Consider the following 19,782-nt stretch of genomic DNA (forward strand, 5'->3'; position numbering starts at 1 on the left):
GCTATAAACAAAGTTGATCGGAGGCAAAGAGAGACGAGAAAGAAATTGCTCGATTTGTTTAACTTCTACCAAAAAGCAACAGTTTTCATTTATTAAACAGTTTTATTTATCCATTCAACAGTTTTATTACATCCATTTCATAAAATTAATATTTTGCATACATTAATTTTTGTTCAATTCTTAACAATATTCTCTGACCTTGTTTTCTCAAATATGTATTTACTGTTTTATAAAATTACAATAATAAATTAATACTATCACAATCATTCAAATTAAATTTCTTTTTATCTACGCAGTTTCTCAGTGCTATGAATGTATAAAGTGATAAGAAATTAAAATTATGTGCAGTTACAATATTATGGTGCAATTTTTTTGGCTTGTTAACACTTAATGTTACGTTCACGTTAATGTATTTAACTACTCGTTCACTGTTCTCCTATCTTACTCCATCTCGACGCGTTTCCTTCGTGTTCTTCGTCACGCGATAAACTTGTAACCGATCTGGTCAATAATAACAATGTGTGTAAATAGAGGGGTCGTTTTTTCGCGACAGCCAACGCCTTACGATACTGGCTAACAACGAGTCTTCTCTGCGTATTACTTAAAATGGTGTTCTATGCATTTTAAGTTTGGTCATTTCAAGGTCATAGTGTCATTGAACTCCTCTCGCATTAGCTATCACATAATGAGATTAAAATATTAAAATATTTTGTTACATATCGTGAATTAATATTTGTCAATTATTTATCTCGTGTAATTTGTATGTTCTATTTCCCAAGCGAGAAAGCTTCGCGACGAGTATAATTTCTACACGAAAAAAGTACAAAAATTGCAATTACTTGAAATGTACAAAAGAATAAAAAAACTCACGCTTTTTAACCTTTTATCTGAATTTTTTGAGATATCAGAGAGTCTAGTAGCTTACTAGAGAATATCTAAAAATTGTTTACAAAAACTACAATTGGTTGAAATGGCAAAAAAAGTAGAAAACCCGCGTTCTTTTTTATTCGAGACCAGAATGAAAATTTAAAGAATGCGTTTTGTAAGTCGCGGTAATTTATGTGCATGTTGAAAATTTCATCAAAATTGATTAGCGTTGTTTCATAAACAATTAAAGACTGCGAAGACCACAATTTTTCACAATTTTCGGCGTTTCGATGAAATTAGAGGGACCAGTCTACTAGACAATTTTTCCAAAAATTGCAATTGGTTGAAACTGCAGAAAAGAAATAAAAAATTGTGTTTTTCAATTTTAAAGAAATCATTCCGTTTGAAAAGATGTTGAAATATTTATGATTAAAATCCAAAAGAACATCTTTAGGGAGAGATGAAACGTTGAATGAGAAATCATAGAAGTTTCAATAATATTTTCAAAATTTAATGGAAGAATGGAATAAGATATCATACAACTACATTACTAGATTAATTGAATCCATGCCTCGTTGCTGTGTTGCTATTATTACTGCTAAAGGCATGACTATAATTTATATATTGATTGTAATATGCTAAATAGTGTACCGCAAATGGAAAACAAGCATTATTTTTTAGTTAAACACACTGGCCAGAAAATTTTTAGTTAATTAAGTTATTCTTCACATAAACGCATATGAAGAATAAATAACGTTGATGTTTTTTGGAGTACCTTTTCATATAATATACCCCTGTATATGATATTAAAAAAATTTCTTAAGATATTTCTTTTGGAAGAAAAATTAAAACAGCTATGTTGCACGTCGCTGTATTAACCAATGATTTTTCTAATGTTTTTCAGTGGGCGTGCGGGGGTGACTGGAGTGATGGGATGGGGCCAGAGCCCCATGGAGTTCGGGTAGACCCGTCTCCGGCCCAGCTCCCCAGCCCCCTCCGCCATCAATATCACCACTGCTCCTGCCAGCGTCGCAGAGGGCCGCCACGATTGCGATGGAGGCCTCTAGCAATCAACAACAGAAGGAGAAGGAGCCACGTGTTCATAGGCCTTGCGCCTTCGATAAGGTAAACTAATACTATTTAACCCGTTAACCCCCTCACTGCGGTTGTCGGGTTATTTTGACCTAGAGAGAGTATTTAAATCGTTCACTTAATCACTCAATTTTCGGAAATTAACTAACTAAATAATTAACTAACAACAGAAAAGCTAATAAGTCTGCAAGAAGTAACTTCAAAAGTATGTTTTGAAAAATTGAATAAAACTGAATAAAGCTCGGATTTGTTTAAGCATCGTTGATAGTACAGTTGTGAAAATGATCCGCCGTCCGAGAATTAACTGGGGAATTCGCTTTTGTTCAACTCGTTTCACAATGGGGACTTTTTTCTTCGCAGTGAGAAGTTATATAATCACGCTTAAAGTATTACTTTAAGCAATTTTATCATTATAAAAATAGCTTTTCAGTTGTTGACTATTTATTTTGACAAAATATCTTATGATATATTTAGAAAATATATGAATCAAATACTTCTAATGTATAAAGAATTAATGAAACAAATTGAAATAATTATTTCGCGTTATAATATTTCTTGAAGCAATGAGGCATACACACTGTTTGAAAAAATTTCTATGACGAAAAAAGTCGTCATTCCAGTTGGAGTTGTTTTCCTAGAGTTGTGGTATGACGAAATATTTCGTCAAACATTATTTTGAATAACTTTTTTCGTCACGTGTGCCCGCCATTCGGCTTTAATTTTAGAGATAATTCACGAAAATATATTTAGTAATCGAATTTTGATTTTTCCGAAAAGTCGATCTAAAACGCTAACTGTAGCAATGGATCTAACGTCTCTGCTGTACCGTATCTCACTCGGGATAAACTTCGAACTTTACCGGTATATAGGGTAACGTGTAAATCGTAGTACAGTTCCACAAAATACAGCAAATAGTAAAGAGGAATACTCGTTAAGACAATTAGGAAAGTTAAGACGGTTGGGAGAATGTTTCAGTTGCCGCCTCACTGAACTTCGTTCGCTTAATCAGGTGCTCATTTACTACAATGAACATTTCCTAATTTATAGTTAGTGGTTCAATCTACTGTCTACCAGCTGCCGATCACCCTGAAAATGCTTATCGCGAAAGCGTTCTGTAATTAGGAAGATCCGATTTAGATATTTTGTGTGTGCAATATTTATTCGCAACATCGTAGTAAAGCAATTGATCAATTTTATTGTGTAACATTTTTTTCTATTTCTCTATTAAGAATAAGTCAGTGTCATTTTTTGAAAAACACAAGGAATATACATCAATGCTAATTTATAATGACTTATTATAAAACACACCTAACTGACTTATTTAATTGTCACAAAGAAATGTGTTCTTCCTGAAATATTCATCATAATAAGTGTTCCAATACATTGTGTTATTGGTAATAATTTATTACATTGTTGATGTAAATGCAAAGTGCAGTATAAAACTAGATAAAAAAGCACTATACGAAGAACAATTTTTGATTTTAATAGCTAAAGAACTCTTCAATGGGCAACAAATGAGAAGTCATAGTAAAAAAATGGATTTCACTTTGTAGATATCAAAAGAGAATTATAATAAGCATGAATTCTGTCAAATTGGATTATGCATCAGTGGAAAACGAATTCTATCTGTTTTGAAAACTAGATATATGTTTGTAAAAACAGCACAGGGTGAAAGGAAATTATACTATTATGTAACATGAAAATTTCTTTGAGCCTAAATTTATTTGAACATTAATTTTGAATTTGTTATCAATTTATAAACTATTATTTCATTAACGAGGGTTAAAACAACATTAACAATGCAGTTGTAATATTTAAAAATCTATTTTTCTAAATACTTAATAACTTTTTCTTGGAAATTTAAAACAAAATATAATTATACGATAATTAAACATTGCAATCCCATGGTGAGTTTCCACCTCAATATACCAAAGGTTAGGCTCTTCCAGATGAAAGAAGGTAGAGTATTTAGTATCGCGCATCTTGACGTATTTTTATTTCATAAAATCCGCTTCGATTTTCTGATGTTTTTCTAAATTTCAAGTCCGGTAGACCGTTAAAATTTGTCATGATTAATTCGTCTACAAAATTAATTCAACGCGGAACCACTTTGCTCCATTACTTGATCTAATTGCCCAAGATTAATTTGGCGGGCCATAATCGTGATCTTGATTCAATAAACGTGAATTAAGGCGTGTTTCGCGACGATCAGCCGGGGATTTAGAATCCCTGGTGGATTTAAAAGCAAATCCGCGGGCGTTACTTGCAATCACGTTACGCAACAATTTCTGTATTGTATTAATTTATAATTACATAATAATGTTAAATATATAATTATTAAGATGTGAAGAAAACAATAATACTATAATCAAAAATAGTATCTACTTTGACTCATCTGTAAAAGAAAAAAGTTCATTTAATTTGATACCAGATTACGTCATCCGTAGATAAGGTGTTAATTTATTCTAGCAGTAGATGCTGTAAGCTGAAAATGAAAACGATATAGAAAGTCGTTGTTTTTAAATGCCACAAAACAAATTTTGATGAACGTCAGTTAGTAATTTATAATTGTACAAAAGAATAAAGCTGAAATCACGAAGTAGCAAATTTATGAACTATGAAGAAAAGTGTAGTAGGATATAATATAATCATAAGTAGACTGCAGATGTTTATGCACTTATTTTATATGCAGATTCCTAACATACCAGTAGACGTATAAATCAATAAAAATTAGTGGAATTTTAATTTTATTATTAGAATGTGGAATCTATTGGTTGATGGAAGATATTTTCTCTTCATACTAATTTTCACAAGATAACTTATGAAAATGAGAATTTGCATAAATAACTTACGAAAATGGGAATTAGCATAAAAATTCACAGTCTAATTGTGAGCTATGAAAAAGAGAATCGCTGCGAGTTTAAGCTAGAAAGGAGCATTTACCAGTTCTGAATTCTAGAGAAGAGAAGTAGATTTGTAGGAAAATTAAGGAAAATCCTCGAGCAAGTGCACCCCAATTAACAGCGGAAATATACCAGGAGTGTGGCAGAGACGTAAATTCACGAACTGTTCGGAGAACAATTAAAGAAGCACGATGGTTGCCTAGCTCGAAAGGAACCCTTTGTAAATACATTAAATAAAAAGCGCCTGAACTTCGCAAAGGAATACGTTTTAAAAGAAAAAGCAAATTTGTCTGCGTTCTGAATTGCAATTATTAGACTTATGCAGATGTTATGACATAACCTTTTTTTAATCGTTCATGTAGCATGATTATTGTAGATTATAATCTACATTTTTGTAAAATTATTTGATGAGAGAAATTCTTTTAAAATCAGAGAAAATATTTCGAAAGTTAATATGTAATACATGCGGTATTTGACAAATGTGTGTGTATATTTCTTTAAAACGAAGTAACTTTTTCAAATTTGGACCAAACGATTTCAATTTTTCTAATATATTAAAAGCACTAGATATATTTAAAAAACAATTGGTTAGAACGACAAAAAGAATAAGATTTGTCAACTGTTTTTTATCTGTGCTTGAAACAAAAATTTCAACAATGCGTTTTGGAGATTCATTGATAAATATTAAGTTATTGCATAATTTCTGCCCTATCTTCTGATCAGCTGTAAACCACCAGAAAGCAAAGACATTTATGTAATTAACGATGTATTGAGAATTATTGTTAACAATTTGTTTTTATCTAGCTTTAAAAGATTCACTTAAATTAATTTCAGGCGAATTTCGAGATGTTAATAATAATAATTAGTTGAACCATTGTCATAATTCGGTAGATTTGTATCAACACTGGAACTCAAAAACAAAGTCAAATAGGACATTTGCTTAGAAGAACTTTTTTTAACATTTTTATGTGCGGAATTCACTGCCAAAACGATGTATTTAATACTACGAAACACCTTCTATTTCAACGTGTATAAAAATAACGAAAAATTCTCTTAAAATTAAGAATATTCTTATTGCTGCTAAAACTATTTATTCTTAATTTTTAGTGGCGCTGTATTACAGAATAAGACCAATTAATTAAGGAAATTAATTCTAGATGGAGGGGCTGGTGCGGGAGATGCAATACCCTGTACCCGTGGGGGTACCCGTGGGCAGCCAAAAACAATTTCTTAGCTCAATCCCTTCAGCTTTCATGGGTGGGTATCATCGGCAGCTGTGCCGTGGTGTGAACATAAGCGACTATCATGACCAGGATATTACATGAGGCTGGCTGTTTGTTACAGGTTACGATCTCGTCGAGTGGCTGATGGCGCGGCTTTCCATCGAAGAATCAGGTATATTGTTCGAATACATATCTAATGAATGTTAGACGACGATACAGTGGATTAACATTTTACAAATTAAACAAAGTGAACTGAATTTCTTTTTTAAATGTAGGGACTAGTTTACTAGTCAATGTCTAAAAACTATTTTTTCAAATATTATAATCAATTGGAATGACAGAAGAGATGGAAAACTCAAATATTTTTTAGAAAAGCTTAAATTTAAACAATATGTTTTGCAGGTCTTGGTGATTTATACACATGCTGAAAATTTAAACGAAAAGCAAACGCGGTTTTATCTCATTAAATACTGTTATATTACTTTCATAAAAATTGACATACTTAGTAAATACCATAATTTTCCTATATAGCTATATCTAAATTTCGGATTTCAAACGTGAAGTGTAATAGTAGAGGCTTAGTATCTCTGAAAACATCAAAAACTTTAACGCAAATATATATATTATTCCACAAATAAGCTTTGTTGTACAAAGAAACATTATTGCAACGTTACGATTTGTATATAATAAATTTAATAAATAATATAATAAATTTTATATTTGCATGTAATTGAATATGTGTTAGAGTAAGTATTCTGTCATACATTGATTTAATTAGTAAACATAAAATATTATGTTGTCAGTAGAGGCGGTTCACATTGCCAATCAACTCTGCCAGTATGGCTACTTCTTCCCGGCAAATGACACCAAGACACTCACCGTAAAAGATGATAGTTCTCTATATAGATTTCAGGTACTGTATTTTCATCTTCTATCCAACTAAAAGTCGTATTGTTATCGCTAGGCTGCAGATTTTTATATAAAAAGTTCTTTCTTCTTTTACTAGTTGTAGTTAATCACAAATAATATATATTGATATCCTTTAATTTTTTCGATATATCTATTAATTTAAATGTTATCTATGGGTGTTGCTCTTGTCATTAGACAATCACTAATGTATAGGATATCAAAATTCACGATACTATAAAATGAACCATCACCACCTATCGACTCTATATGTCGAAATTTCAAAGAAAAATAAAATTTAATAACACGGGATTCGAATCAAGCTTTTCTAGATTAAATCAGTTTAAAACAAAATTAAATTTTCAATAAATCTAAAACAATTAATTTTACCATCTTTTTTAGTTAAATCTCATATTTTCATTTATCTGCGAAATGGACTTGATATTTAATCTTTAAAACATATGTTTACAGACATCATTCCCTACAGTTTCCACTTGTTTCTGTTAAAAATACGTTCTCCATGATATTGTACTCTCGTTATGCGTAAACGGGAAATGTTTTTTTCAACGTCGAGCACGTACATTTAATTCGTGCATCAGATGTTTATACTGCAATGTAATGAAGAGACGTGTTCCCATTTCTCTAAAGTAATTTTCTACATCGCATAGTATATGCGAACTCGCCACAATCGGTTTCATCATAACATATGCGAAATATATTCTTATGTACAGGGTGAGTCACGTAACTTAGACACCACGAATAACTATTTAAATGAAGTAACTTTAAAATAGTTTATATGGAAAGCTTTGAAACCTTTCTACAATCACCATTTTTTACAACATTTTCATCATTTATCACAAATAAACGTAATTTAAAAGTTATTTTGAGCTGCGAAAGTTATGCAACTCACCCTGTATATAGTTTTCGCCTAATTTCTAATTAGGACTTGAATGATTAAGAACCTGACTAATAAATCTGAAAATTATTATTATTTCGAAAAAATAAAAAAATGTTGTTACTTTAAAGGATTCGTTCATCTGCATTAAGTTTTTAATTATTAAATTGCAATGTGTGTGTCACAATATGATTCGTACCATGTTCTAGCTAGGCTGTACGTTATAATTATTTATGGGAAACGATCGCCTAAGTTTACATACATAAGCTTTAACTACACAAAATTACTATACCTTGGCAATATCAATTCCCCAACCATTAATACTTGCAATTGTGTTCAACATATACAGACACCATATTATTGGCCATGGCAACATAGAACCCCTGATAATGTGGAGTATGCTATTTATCTGGCTAAGAGAACTCTGAGAAACAAGCAACGCCATGGTCTTGAGGAATACGAGATCGTATGTAAATCCCCTTGTTTTTATTCCAATCAATATTCGACTCGCACCATCTTCTTTATCTTATGGAGTGATTTATATTCTCAGGAAGCTTTAAACAGTTTACGTAGAAACTTACAAAGCAAGTGGGAAGCGATACAACTTCAAGCTGAGGAACAGGTAAATAATCAATCATTTACGTGCACAAAATTAGATGCTCGTGAGAATAAAGTAACGAGAAGAGTGAGCTAAATTACTTATTAATTTGTTAAGTGTTTAAGTACATTATATCATACATTTACATACAACAACCGTTAATAATATTCGAATAGTTTTAAAAATAAAATAACATTTTCAAAATTGCATCAAACTATTAGAGTTTCCCGAAGAAATTCAAACCTTACTAGATGATCATTTGAATGAAAATTTGGAAGAAGTTGCAATTAGTCGGCTATATACATCTTGAGAATTTCATAGAGATTAGTTCATATTGCTGTAGGCAACAAACGATCAAAGATGATTGAAATTCTCTACAACTGTAATAAATGCGAAATCTTTTAAATTTTTCGATGCTTGCCATATTTTCTTACGTGAATCGATTTTGCCGTAATTCTCATAACTGATAAACGTGTTTTTAAAATTTTTAGTGGAGGATAAAAAAGTTGGAGAAAACATCCCTTAGTATTTTTATCACAGTTTCGAACATTCACAACTGTTTCATAATTTTTTTCAAACATAATCGAGTAAATTAGTCTCTTGAATTTTTAAAACAAGGCTCCAACTATTTGGTCCAAAAAGGAAAATCTACTTTGTATTAATGTTCGAATATTAACGTTGGCCACTGTAATTACAATTAAGAATATTCGAGCAAGTGATTGCTTGAAATGGTGTTAATTTTGTTCGATGCAGGTACGATTATCGAAAGGACGGAAAAGAGATGATAAGATAGTGTGTGATTCTCAAGAACGAGCCTTTTGGAGAGTGTATAGGCCACCGCCTGGTTGTATCAGTAGTCTCGACATAGCACCTGTACCTACGCGTTTTCGTCCTGGACTTTCACGTGTACCATCGCGCAAACGTACTCTATCTGACCTGCAACGTGAGGTAATTTATTCTCCTCTTCTTAATCAATCCAGATATCTAACAGGGGGAGCTTACGAAAGTGTACATTGCTTTTGGAACCGAAACCTATCAAAGTTAATAGTACATATGTAGTTATAGAAAACTTTGTAAATACTTTGAATTCCAATTTTGTGCATAGCTAATAATAGAGATTACGTTTCATTTTGAGATTTTTATTATTTTAGAAATCAAGGTCAATTCAATGTTATTCACATGTCACAAAGTCACCTTGATATCTCAGTTAGAATGAGGTATAAAAGGATTAAATTGTACACATTCGACACATCCCTTAATATATCACGTAATACATTAAAAAGTTTTGTTAATAGAATGAATAAATATCGAGTTATTGTAGACAAAGGTTCTTACTGATTCACACCCTGTGTGTACCACAATTTTTACATGTCATCGTTCCAAAAGCACTGTACGCCTCCAACACCTTTAATTCGAATTCTGACATAAACTAGATGCTATTAGAAATATCTTTCATATATTGCATATAATTTCCTACGCTGTTGGTGATCGTAAGATTTTTCATAAAAACATGATCAAACTAAAATACTGTCGAAGAAAAATGTATTACTCTCCAAACGAGTTTGATTGATCGTTAATACTAAACCTACCAAGCTTACCATGACCAGTTTCCCTTTTTTTGTTTTAAAGTCGTTCTAACTATAAAAACTCTTTCGTAGAAAATGATTGAATCAATTTCTTAACCAAAGCATATATTATAAGAAAATCGTAGAATAGTGTACATGAATACCGTCTCTTCATCGTTATAAAGTAACACACGTTAGTTACGTTTAGAACTCAGTAGGTTTAGTGTTAAGTTGACAGATGGTAATAAGTTTTGTAAAAATAATTGATTTCGTTAAATTATCGTGATGTGATAATTGTGTTAGAGAATATTTTAACGATTACTCGTTTCTATTTACTCAAAATTAGGTGGCCTTCTTGGAGAATAGCTTAACACGCACAAGGATAAAGGTTTCGACTGCAATTGAAAATTTGAAATCATATTTCGAAACGTACGTGGAATACGATCCGATGTTTGTGCAACCACAACCATCCAATCCGTGGATCACGGACGATCAAACATTTTGGCAACTAAACAGCTCTGTGTTAGTATTTCGAAAAGAAATTTGTTGTGATATCATAAATAAGAATTTATACGAAAGAAAATTTTGATAAAGTGTCTATATTGCTTTCTTTTCTGTTAACTAATTTTATTCTTTATACGCAGAGTGGAAGTTCCAACGGAGAAACGTGTTAAGCGTTGGGCGCTATCAATGGAGGAGTTGATGTCTGATCCTACAGGTGAATAACATTGAATTTCACAACAGTTTATTTATCCTTATGCACAATCATGTAAGCAGTATTGTCTTCATATTTTTTAAGCGACATTTTACACGTAAAATGATAATGAAATGATAATGGATGATACAGATTTCATTTATCATTTACATACTCAGGAATTATTAAAACTAATAATTTATGTTCTCCATTTACACTCAACATGGTAAGTTGAGTGAAATGCTCGGAAAATGAATGTTTCCGCTATCAGCTAGAAGAATTTAGTGAAATAAGGAAAATGTAATAGTTGTAAAGATATAAAAATATTATTCTAAACATAGAAAAAATAAGAACCACATTAAAAGTTCATTTTGAATTTATATATTACATAATTCATGTTTAAATGAAAAAGATGTGTTTGCGGTAGACCGAACTTTCACAGTTAGGATAGAAAACAAAAATGAACTCAATTCATCGAATAATCGTCAGGTACAAAGTTTATAAGTACAATTTTCTTTCATGGAAATGAGCAGAAAATCGAGAAATTCAAAATCTGTATTTTGTAAAGACTTTTAACATTAATCTCGCACACAATCTTTGATTTTAAGCACCGACGTCTGACATACAGATATTTTTTGTCAACAATGGGCACACTGTATTACCGCAATGTTACATAATGCAAAAGTCATTTGTTTTATCTTTTCGTTTTCTGATACAGGCTTGCAAGAATTCACAAATTACTTAAGGAAGGAGTACAGTCATGAAAACATACGGTTTTGGGTAGCAGTGAAAGATTTAAGGCGCAGTTTTCAAGCGCAAATACCTGATAAAGTCAACGAAATTTTCAAGTATGTATAATAGTCAGCCTATTATATTACCTTATAGACGCGATATAAACAAATATGAATAATTCATATTTAATAATATAATAAATTCATATTACTCGTTTAGAGAATTCCTGGCACCTGGAGCACCCTGCGAAATAAATATTGATGGGAAGACGATGGAAAAAGTTCATCAAGAGATGAAAAATCCAAGCCGATTTACATTCGATTCTGCTGCTGAACACGTTTATACGCTACTTTTGAAAAAGGATTGTTATCCTAGATTTATTCGCTCTGATCTGTATCGAAGTCTTTTAGCGCATGGCGTGCAACCTTTACAAAAAAAGAGGTATGCTTTACAATCATATTTTTATTACATATTCTAGACACAATTTTTGTTACTGCTCTGTATTTTCCTCACCACAAATTCTTAGTGTATAAATAATTATAACTTTCTATATAAAAATTGCACACCAATGAATTTCCACTGATTTTAAAGCTTGAAGCCTCTGCTTTCGCAATTTATCGTTCATTTTCTTGTAAACTATCTTTACATAATATAACGGGCTTTACATAATATAAAGATACATACATTTATTCCGAAAATGCTACGAATTTAAACGTCTCTGAAGACATCGAAACATTTTTTTCTCGATTGAATCTTCCTTTTGAAACATTTGGTTAGGATAACTTAATATTGTGTATAAATATATTACAAAAAGAATCATAATTCATTATATAACATTTTTATATTGTAGATTTTTTACCTTCGGTGGACAAACGAAAAAGAAATCTTCGACCTCGGCCACAACCCCCAGCACTTTACAACATGGTGCAAGTAGTACAACCGGTGGTAAACGTAGAGGAAGTGATCGAAGCCTATCTGGATCTGCCCATGAGTTAGCTGTTTGTGGTGTTCGAGATACAACGTCGATGCCACGAGTGCCGCACTCTCACAGCCAGTCGAATCTTACCGACATACCATACAGGTGCACAATATTTTTCTTGTTATATTATAGTTCAGTGATACTCACTGTGCAGATACTCTCATTAACGCGCGTTTTAGGCATTAGAAACATCACTGTTTCTTAATTAATTCTAGCATATTTTTTACTAATATATCATTTTTCTATATGTGTACATTTCCATTAGCAGTACCAATATTAATATAAAACATTTGATTGAAATATTTGGAAGAATTGATCACATATTTACTATTTTATTACATTCGCTAAATTCCGGTTTAGATTTCAGTGAGTATCACGATTTTTATAGACGTTTCCGGAATTCGTATGTCTATGCGTAACAGGCATGTTAAGAATACTCGGTGATTCCAGTAACCATAACTAGGTCATGTTATAGTTCCGTTGAAAGGGTATTAAAGCTCACTGTTTTGCAAGCTCCATCATCTTATGATATGACTTGCAGGTGCAATTGCACCGTCCTTCGAAACAAAATCAGTTAACATTTTACGACTAAAAAGACATAAGATAAACTCATTGAAAACCTAATACTTCATGAAATATTTGATTGTTTTCTAAAATATTATAAATATAAAGTCGTATTATTGCATTCTATATATTTTGTCGTATGCTACTTTCTTGTACGACTTGTATATGGAAATATTATATATTTGTTATAAAAGTACTTTATTTGTTATAAAAGTCGACAATAGTAAAATTAGGTGAACATGATTATCAAAACGTAGGACTGCATATTTATAGATTATACTAGATCGAATGAAGCCTATTTTGTGAATTCAAAACATTCATTAAGATCGTTTTATATAATTATCAATCATTTTATATAATTATCAAAGGTTTTAACTACATTAAATTAATGATTATACACAGTACAAACAGGGTAGCCTAAACGTCACTATAGACCATACACAATTTGAATAACTTATTTATAATTAATTCGTTCATATTATTGGAATGTAATTCTTAGACATTAATTATGAAGAAATTTGCGATTAAGTTAACGAGAAAAACTCAGTTTTAAAAAAATACTGTTTATTTCATCTGCTATCTTGCCATTTGTTTTCAACTTGTTAAAGCCAGCTCCTTAAACCTACAACTGTCTGATACATATTTGACATAAAGTTTTTCAATGATATAATTAATACAATGAGTCCGCAGTCTTAAAATCGTGACTCGTACACCACCGTTTATTTTTTTCAATTTGTACAATGATCAGAAATATTAATTTACATGGCAAATTATAACGTATGAAGACTTTGATGCTGCAGAATGAATATTGTGTCATAGGATGATACCCTGATATAAAAAGCGCCAATTTCTCCTGTTAGATTTTTTGCAAGTAGTTACTGGAGTCACTCTGTATGCGCATTACAAGCTTATATATTGTCACAACACTTCAACTTATATCTTTTTCAAAGATAGCAACTGTTTGAATATAATAACGTTGATACATTAACGTGTTTGCCACAGCCACGTGTGAAAAAAAGAACATTACAATAATCTAATAATAATGTAACGATAATTGCCCTGTACGACGGAGATATGATTCTCGAAGATATCATGGCATCATGTTTCATAAACAACAATGGCTGACCAATTAGGCTCTTTCAATGCGGTATTTTCAGGGGAGATCTGGCTCGATTCGTAAAAATCGCTACGACGTCTATCGCGCATAGTATTCAGTAAGTCCTCGAAAAATTTCATAATTTCCTTATACAAGTATGCGGATATATAGTTCCTGATCTGATTTCAATTATACACAGTCCCTATTATTCGGTGTCTCTTCTTCAAGTGTCCAACGTTTCTGAAAAAATCACTGTGCGTGTATGCATACAGTGATGTGTACACACGCATGACTCTTCCTATTCTTCTCAATGTGACTCACTTGTAAATGTGTTGAAATATTTTTCAATATACATATCTCTTTTGACATCTTTCTTATGCTACAGTATTTTGGCTATTACGATCTCAGTATTGTGTCTGTTGTATATATCGAATTTATTTCCCCTACAATTCTATTGCCTGAACAATATTGAAGTATTCTTGCATTTTTGTGCAGCGTGTCAACAAACTATAGAGTAGACTAGGATTATAAAATATAATTTCAACGAAATTAAATAATTTAATCTTTGATTTCGTGAATAGCAGTGATAGATAATCTCGATTTTTCTAATTTGAATTTATAATTATTGGGTTTATAATAGAGCTAACTGATATTTCTACATGTTTTTCGTTACTTTATTCTCGACATGTAGGATTGCAAAGTTGAAAATGTTTAACCGTACGAAAAAAATAGTAGTATTCGAGTTTTGTTCAATTTGCCCGAGGGTTCACAATGAAATCATAATGAATAGAGTAATAGATTAATGTAAAATGTAATCATTCTAAGGATTATACATATAGACCATAATTATCTCAGCACTCTGCACACAGAAAATTCTGTTTCCATACTCTATATTCTGAACTCTGTTTCTATACTTTTAGCTGTGTCTTCTATTTCTGTTCTTCCGTGTGATTTTTTATTCGCTCAACGAGTCTCTCATGCAACCACACAACTTTTCACTTTCTGCCATCTGTTGAAAAACCATTTATCCATACGACAATTTAGATGCGAGGCCACAATGGATCCAAATTCATCAATTGGTGTTTCTCGAATGTCACTACACTTTTGTTAACCAAACATCGATGCCCAAACTATTGTTTAGATGAGGGATTATAAGTTGCCAGGAAACGAACGTTCAGGAAAAATCGTTGCAAAGATTTGCCTAGATTTAGTGTTAAAACTTACATATGAGGAGGTTAAAGTCATAGTGGTGTAAGTCACATTTTTGAAAGGTTTGACTTAAGTTTGGAAATGTAAGAAAGACAAACTGTTGGAAAGACAAGAGGAATAGGCTATAAGTTCACTGTAAAACATAGCTATAAATTAACTTAAATTAAATTGAACTTAAATAAATTTACTTAACTATAAATTAATTTATCTATAAATTAAAAGACCCATGGATTAACTTGGCCATAAATTAACTTAACTATAAATTTCGTTGGTAAATAATAATATTCTTTATTTTTCACAACGAGAAAAATGTGAGTCATATCACCACCTTTCTATAATTTACGGTATAAGATAAGTAAAGATAGAAATTGATGACTAACAAAGATTACGATGGTTAAAGTTTTAGTGCTTTGATACTATGGGTGAGTAACATGGTAAAACTTGATTAGCAAATAGGTTTATTGTTGGATTATGGTTACAGAGGATGCAATGATATAGTGTTCGTCGGACAAATATAATAAGCAATGGTTACAGTGAAGGTATGCTCTGATGAACTGAATCTATAATTAGGATGATTATTTAAAAAAAGGTGTCATTCTCCGATCTCGACGATTTCTGAAAAAATATTGTCAAAATCATAACCATAAATGGTACTGCCTCAATGATACAATTGTTTTCTGTCTCTATTAATTTCTAGAATATTTAATATAATGTTTTTCTGATCCCCACTTTGTAAACACGGTTATAAAAAACGCATGTCGAATATTTTTTCATACTTTACATACGTGTCAAACACTCCACAATTAAGTGGTTCCCTAGAACTGAATTTTCATTTGCATTGTGAAAATAAAATCTTAAGTTCTAATAGAATTTAGTGTCCGAATTTTCATGTTATATTAGCTATTCTCAGTTTTTCGAGACATTTCATCATTTTAGAATGCATTGTTGTAATCTCATTTTCATTATTAGTATTGTTTGGACCCTTAAGTGGGCTTTCAGAATGACCAAAAAATAATCTATTTCACAAATATCATTCGAGAAGTTAATTCTGCTTTATTTAATTTTTAAATTAATAGTTACATTACTATGTACTAAATCTGTGATTGTAAGGAAGTAAATCATGCACTGATAATAATTATTCCTTCGAGATTTCACGCTGCATGCTTGCATAAAATATTTTGAACGTTTATTATGCACTTTAAATAACCCACTCTTCAAAACATAGATCGCTAATACATCTTATGGAAAAATAATTCGAAAGAAAAGAAAAGTGCCAGTTCAGCAACAGTTCAATGAAAAATTAAGAATATCTGTCGATAATATAGATGAAGAACAAGAATGTAATACGACAAGAAAAGTTTTTTCCAAAATGCTGAAATTTAAGCAGAAATAGTAGAGAATATTATATTAATTAAGAAGCTGCATATTACAAGTTATTTCGTCTCTGTACTAAATTAATCTTAAAAAGTTTGAAGAGCATATGGTTTTGTTATTTACTTTAAAACAGTTAAATTGAAAAAATGCATTCAAACATCGTTAATTACGTTCGAACATAGCTAGGGATAAGTAACTATTTTTGAACATTTTTTAGTGAAATTTATATGGCGATACTGTTTATGGTACAACTGTTACATAAAACGATTTATAAACTTACTTCACATACCATTACTACGTGGTTAATACCGAATGTATTTAAACAATGAAGAAATTTAAAAGTAGCAAACAACTTTACGAATTGCATTTTATCTTTCCTGCTCTTCAAAAGCTATAGTCTGCTTCTCTTCTCTAAATATAATTATATAGGGTGTCCCGTAGCATGTGGGACCCACTTTAGGAATAGATTCTACATATGAAAACAATAAAACAAGTTCATAACTTATTAAATGAACGAATGTCTTTAGGACAACAAAATTTTGATGCATGCATACGTGCACATACGCTAAAAGTGTTAATATACATTATGCACAGCGAATATAGTAATGGCAAATATTAATATTAATTGCACGCATCACTATTGTCTTATCGGCGAATGTTAACTTAAACTTCCGCGAGCTGAATGCAAACGTAACAGGTATTTACTTGTTGAGCATACCTAAATCAGAAACTTCAAACTATTTGAACATATGAATAAAATTTATTTACGTTCGATTCATAATTACGTTCTTCTGATAAAAGATGATTCTTTCTCTATTGATGACATCTGGACGGTTTATCGACTGGCATTCGTGCACTCGTTCCATTAGTTCACAGTTTGAATTAATAGTACGAATCATGTGCAAAAATTCCTAATAAATTGTTCCTTTTGTGTCTCACCATGCACAAAGCATTTGGCACGAAATTTCTATTTAACTGTAGTCTCGTTTAACACTGCGCAGAAATAATGGTCGGAGAATATACATATTATTTCGATATTTTTATAAAAGACAATAGAAGCGTGTGATAAATAGATTACAGATCTTTATGCAAAATAATAATTGTCTCGGTGAAGTTTTATACAACTTTTAATAAATTGAAAATAATGTAACAATATTCTTAAATTCTTATCATAAATACATAAAATCCACAGTCTAGTGATAAATATTGATTTGACAGTTGGATTTCGACAAACGAATAACGTTAATATCATGCAACGATGTTTTCGTGTGAACTTTTAAGAAAAAGAAAAAGAATGAATGTAACGTACCGAGTATGTACCTTGAAACATACACTTCTAGTATACAGGGTGAGTCAACTTTGCCACCTAAATTGACTCATGAACTACTTGTTGAATCACACAAATTTATAAAGGAAAATTGTTTGGTACCAAGCAAAAGTCAAACCAATTTAATGATTAGTTTTATGATAGTCTACTTTTTTATCGAGGTATAAAGGTCATCTAGAATTTTCTTACTATGATGCGTAACATTTAACATTGCAGCAATTATACAATCTAAATCTGCAAACATCAAGGCTTAGACTATTTTCTATGTCCAAGTGATACAAATATTAAATTGACGGAATGTCCCATCTTTTCGTCGTGGAGTATATTACCTTAGAAGATAAAATATACGTACATAATTTCAAGGTTAAGGTAATACTGACTGCTATTTTTCACTTTTAAGTGTCTTGTTTATTAAAATTGATAATTTGAAATCGAAAGAATAATCGAGGATGATTGTCACATTGGTCAGTTGCAACACTTTTTCTGCTTCATTTTTCAAACAGGTTTCAAAGGGAAAATTAGGAAAAAATTAAGGACGATATGAAAACAGAATAAAAAGAAAAATAAGAGAGAAGATTGAAGGAAAATATGTAGGAGAAAATTGAAAGGAATAAATTGTTTTAATAATAATAATTAGTAATAAATACTAATTATATTAGTAACAAATGCTAATTATATTAGTAATAAATTCTAGTTATATCACTAATAAATACTAATTATATGAGTAATATAATTATTAATATCTTGAAAATTAATAACTTTCATCTCTCTTATTTTGTACAATAAAATCTTATTATTTCTCGTTTGTTTCATACGCTGGTTCCCATTCATGCGATTTTTATCAACAGATCATTACCTAGATAATCATAAAAGGTTCTGTGCGCATTTGAATTTATGGTAATATCGTGTAACTACATCACAAAATAAAGGAAATCGTTGATATCTTTTGTTCCGGAATTTGTAACAGAATTCTTCTCTACTTGTAACGAAGCTGGGTAGGATCTATTCATGCTACGTCGCTTATTTACCTTGTATAAAATATCTTTGATATAATGACAACCACTACGTTCCACGTCTTTTCATAAAATCTACTTCTTACGTGGATTTTTAGACCCATATGTAGTGACTTGTTGTATATACAATATGTACATACATTTCTGCATTCAATTTCTCTGAAATTAGTGTTACGATCCTCTCTATTACATTACAATTTAAATAAGTAATATCTTGTTTTAATTTCTATTCTACAATCCCGGGCCAATAAGAATTTACCGTAATCTTGTATATATGTTAACTTGCATTCCCCTTTTCATGCGTAAGCATCATCGAACTCTATACATGGTGCTCCCAACCATGGTATAAGAAGGAAAGGCGGACCGACTACTGTTACCCAGTCACAAAATTTCTGTGACGCTAAAAGTTTACTTCCATAAGTTCCGCGAGAGGTGCTAATGTTTCCTTCGGTCTTCAGCTCACTGATACGTTACATTTTTAAATTCTATTTGTATAAGTATGATACTGCTACGGTAGTGTTACTGTAGTAGGTACCGCACACACGCAACACAATAAGAACTCTCACCGATAGTACAAAATTTTCATAGAGCACCTGACGGACTATATCAGCAGGATTGTGCTAACTCAATTATCCGACTTAATTACATTGTATTTTCAATCAAGGAACTGGATTGCATTGTATTTCATTTACATAATTTAATTACATTGTAATCCAATTATGTAATTTAAACCTTTTAAATAATT

General features: G+C 31.1%; 1 protein-coding gene across 2 annotated transcripts in view; it reads left to right on the forward strand.

Moving 5' to 3' along the window:
- Positions 1 to 19,782, forward strand: part of LOC117221139 (regulator of G-protein signaling 11) — a 52,049-nt gene that overhangs the window by 19,993 nt on the left and 12,274 nt on the right. Inside the window, exons 2-14 of one of the 2 annotated variants that reach the window (XM_076528050.1) lie at positions 1,772 to 1,992; positions 6,020 to 6,119; positions 6,207 to 6,257; positions 6,889 to 6,998; positions 8,236 to 8,352; positions 8,437 to 8,508; positions 9,238 to 9,432; positions 10,396 to 10,571; positions 10,694 to 10,767; positions 11,462 to 11,591; positions 11,695 to 11,916; positions 12,326 to 12,556; positions 14,176 to 14,232. In XM_076528050.1, the coding sequence (XP_076384165.1) occupies positions 1,921 to 1,992; positions 6,020 to 6,119; positions 6,207 to 6,257; positions 6,889 to 6,998; positions 8,236 to 8,352; positions 8,437 to 8,508; positions 9,238 to 9,432; positions 10,396 to 10,571; positions 10,694 to 10,767; positions 11,462 to 11,591; positions 11,695 to 11,916; positions 12,326 to 12,556; positions 14,176 to 14,232 (1,607 nt within the window). In that variant the 5' untranslated portion in view covers positions 1,772 to 1,920. The remainder of the gene's footprint in view (positions 1 to 1,771; positions 1,993 to 6,019; positions 6,120 to 6,206; positions 6,258 to 6,888; positions 6,999 to 8,235; positions 8,353 to 8,436; positions 8,509 to 9,237; positions 9,433 to 10,395; positions 10,572 to 10,693; positions 10,768 to 11,461; positions 11,592 to 11,694; positions 11,917 to 12,325; positions 12,557 to 14,175; positions 14,233 to 19,782) is intronic. The other variant, XM_076528051.1, reaches the window with a different exon arrangement.

The sequence above is a fragment of the Megalopta genalis genome, chromosome 1, assembly GCF_051020955.1.
Source record: "Megalopta genalis isolate 19385.01 chromosome 1, iyMegGena1_principal, whole genome shotgun sequence".
Classification (NCBI taxonomy): domain Eukaryota; kingdom Metazoa; phylum Arthropoda; class Insecta; order Hymenoptera; family Halictidae; genus Megalopta; species Megalopta genalis.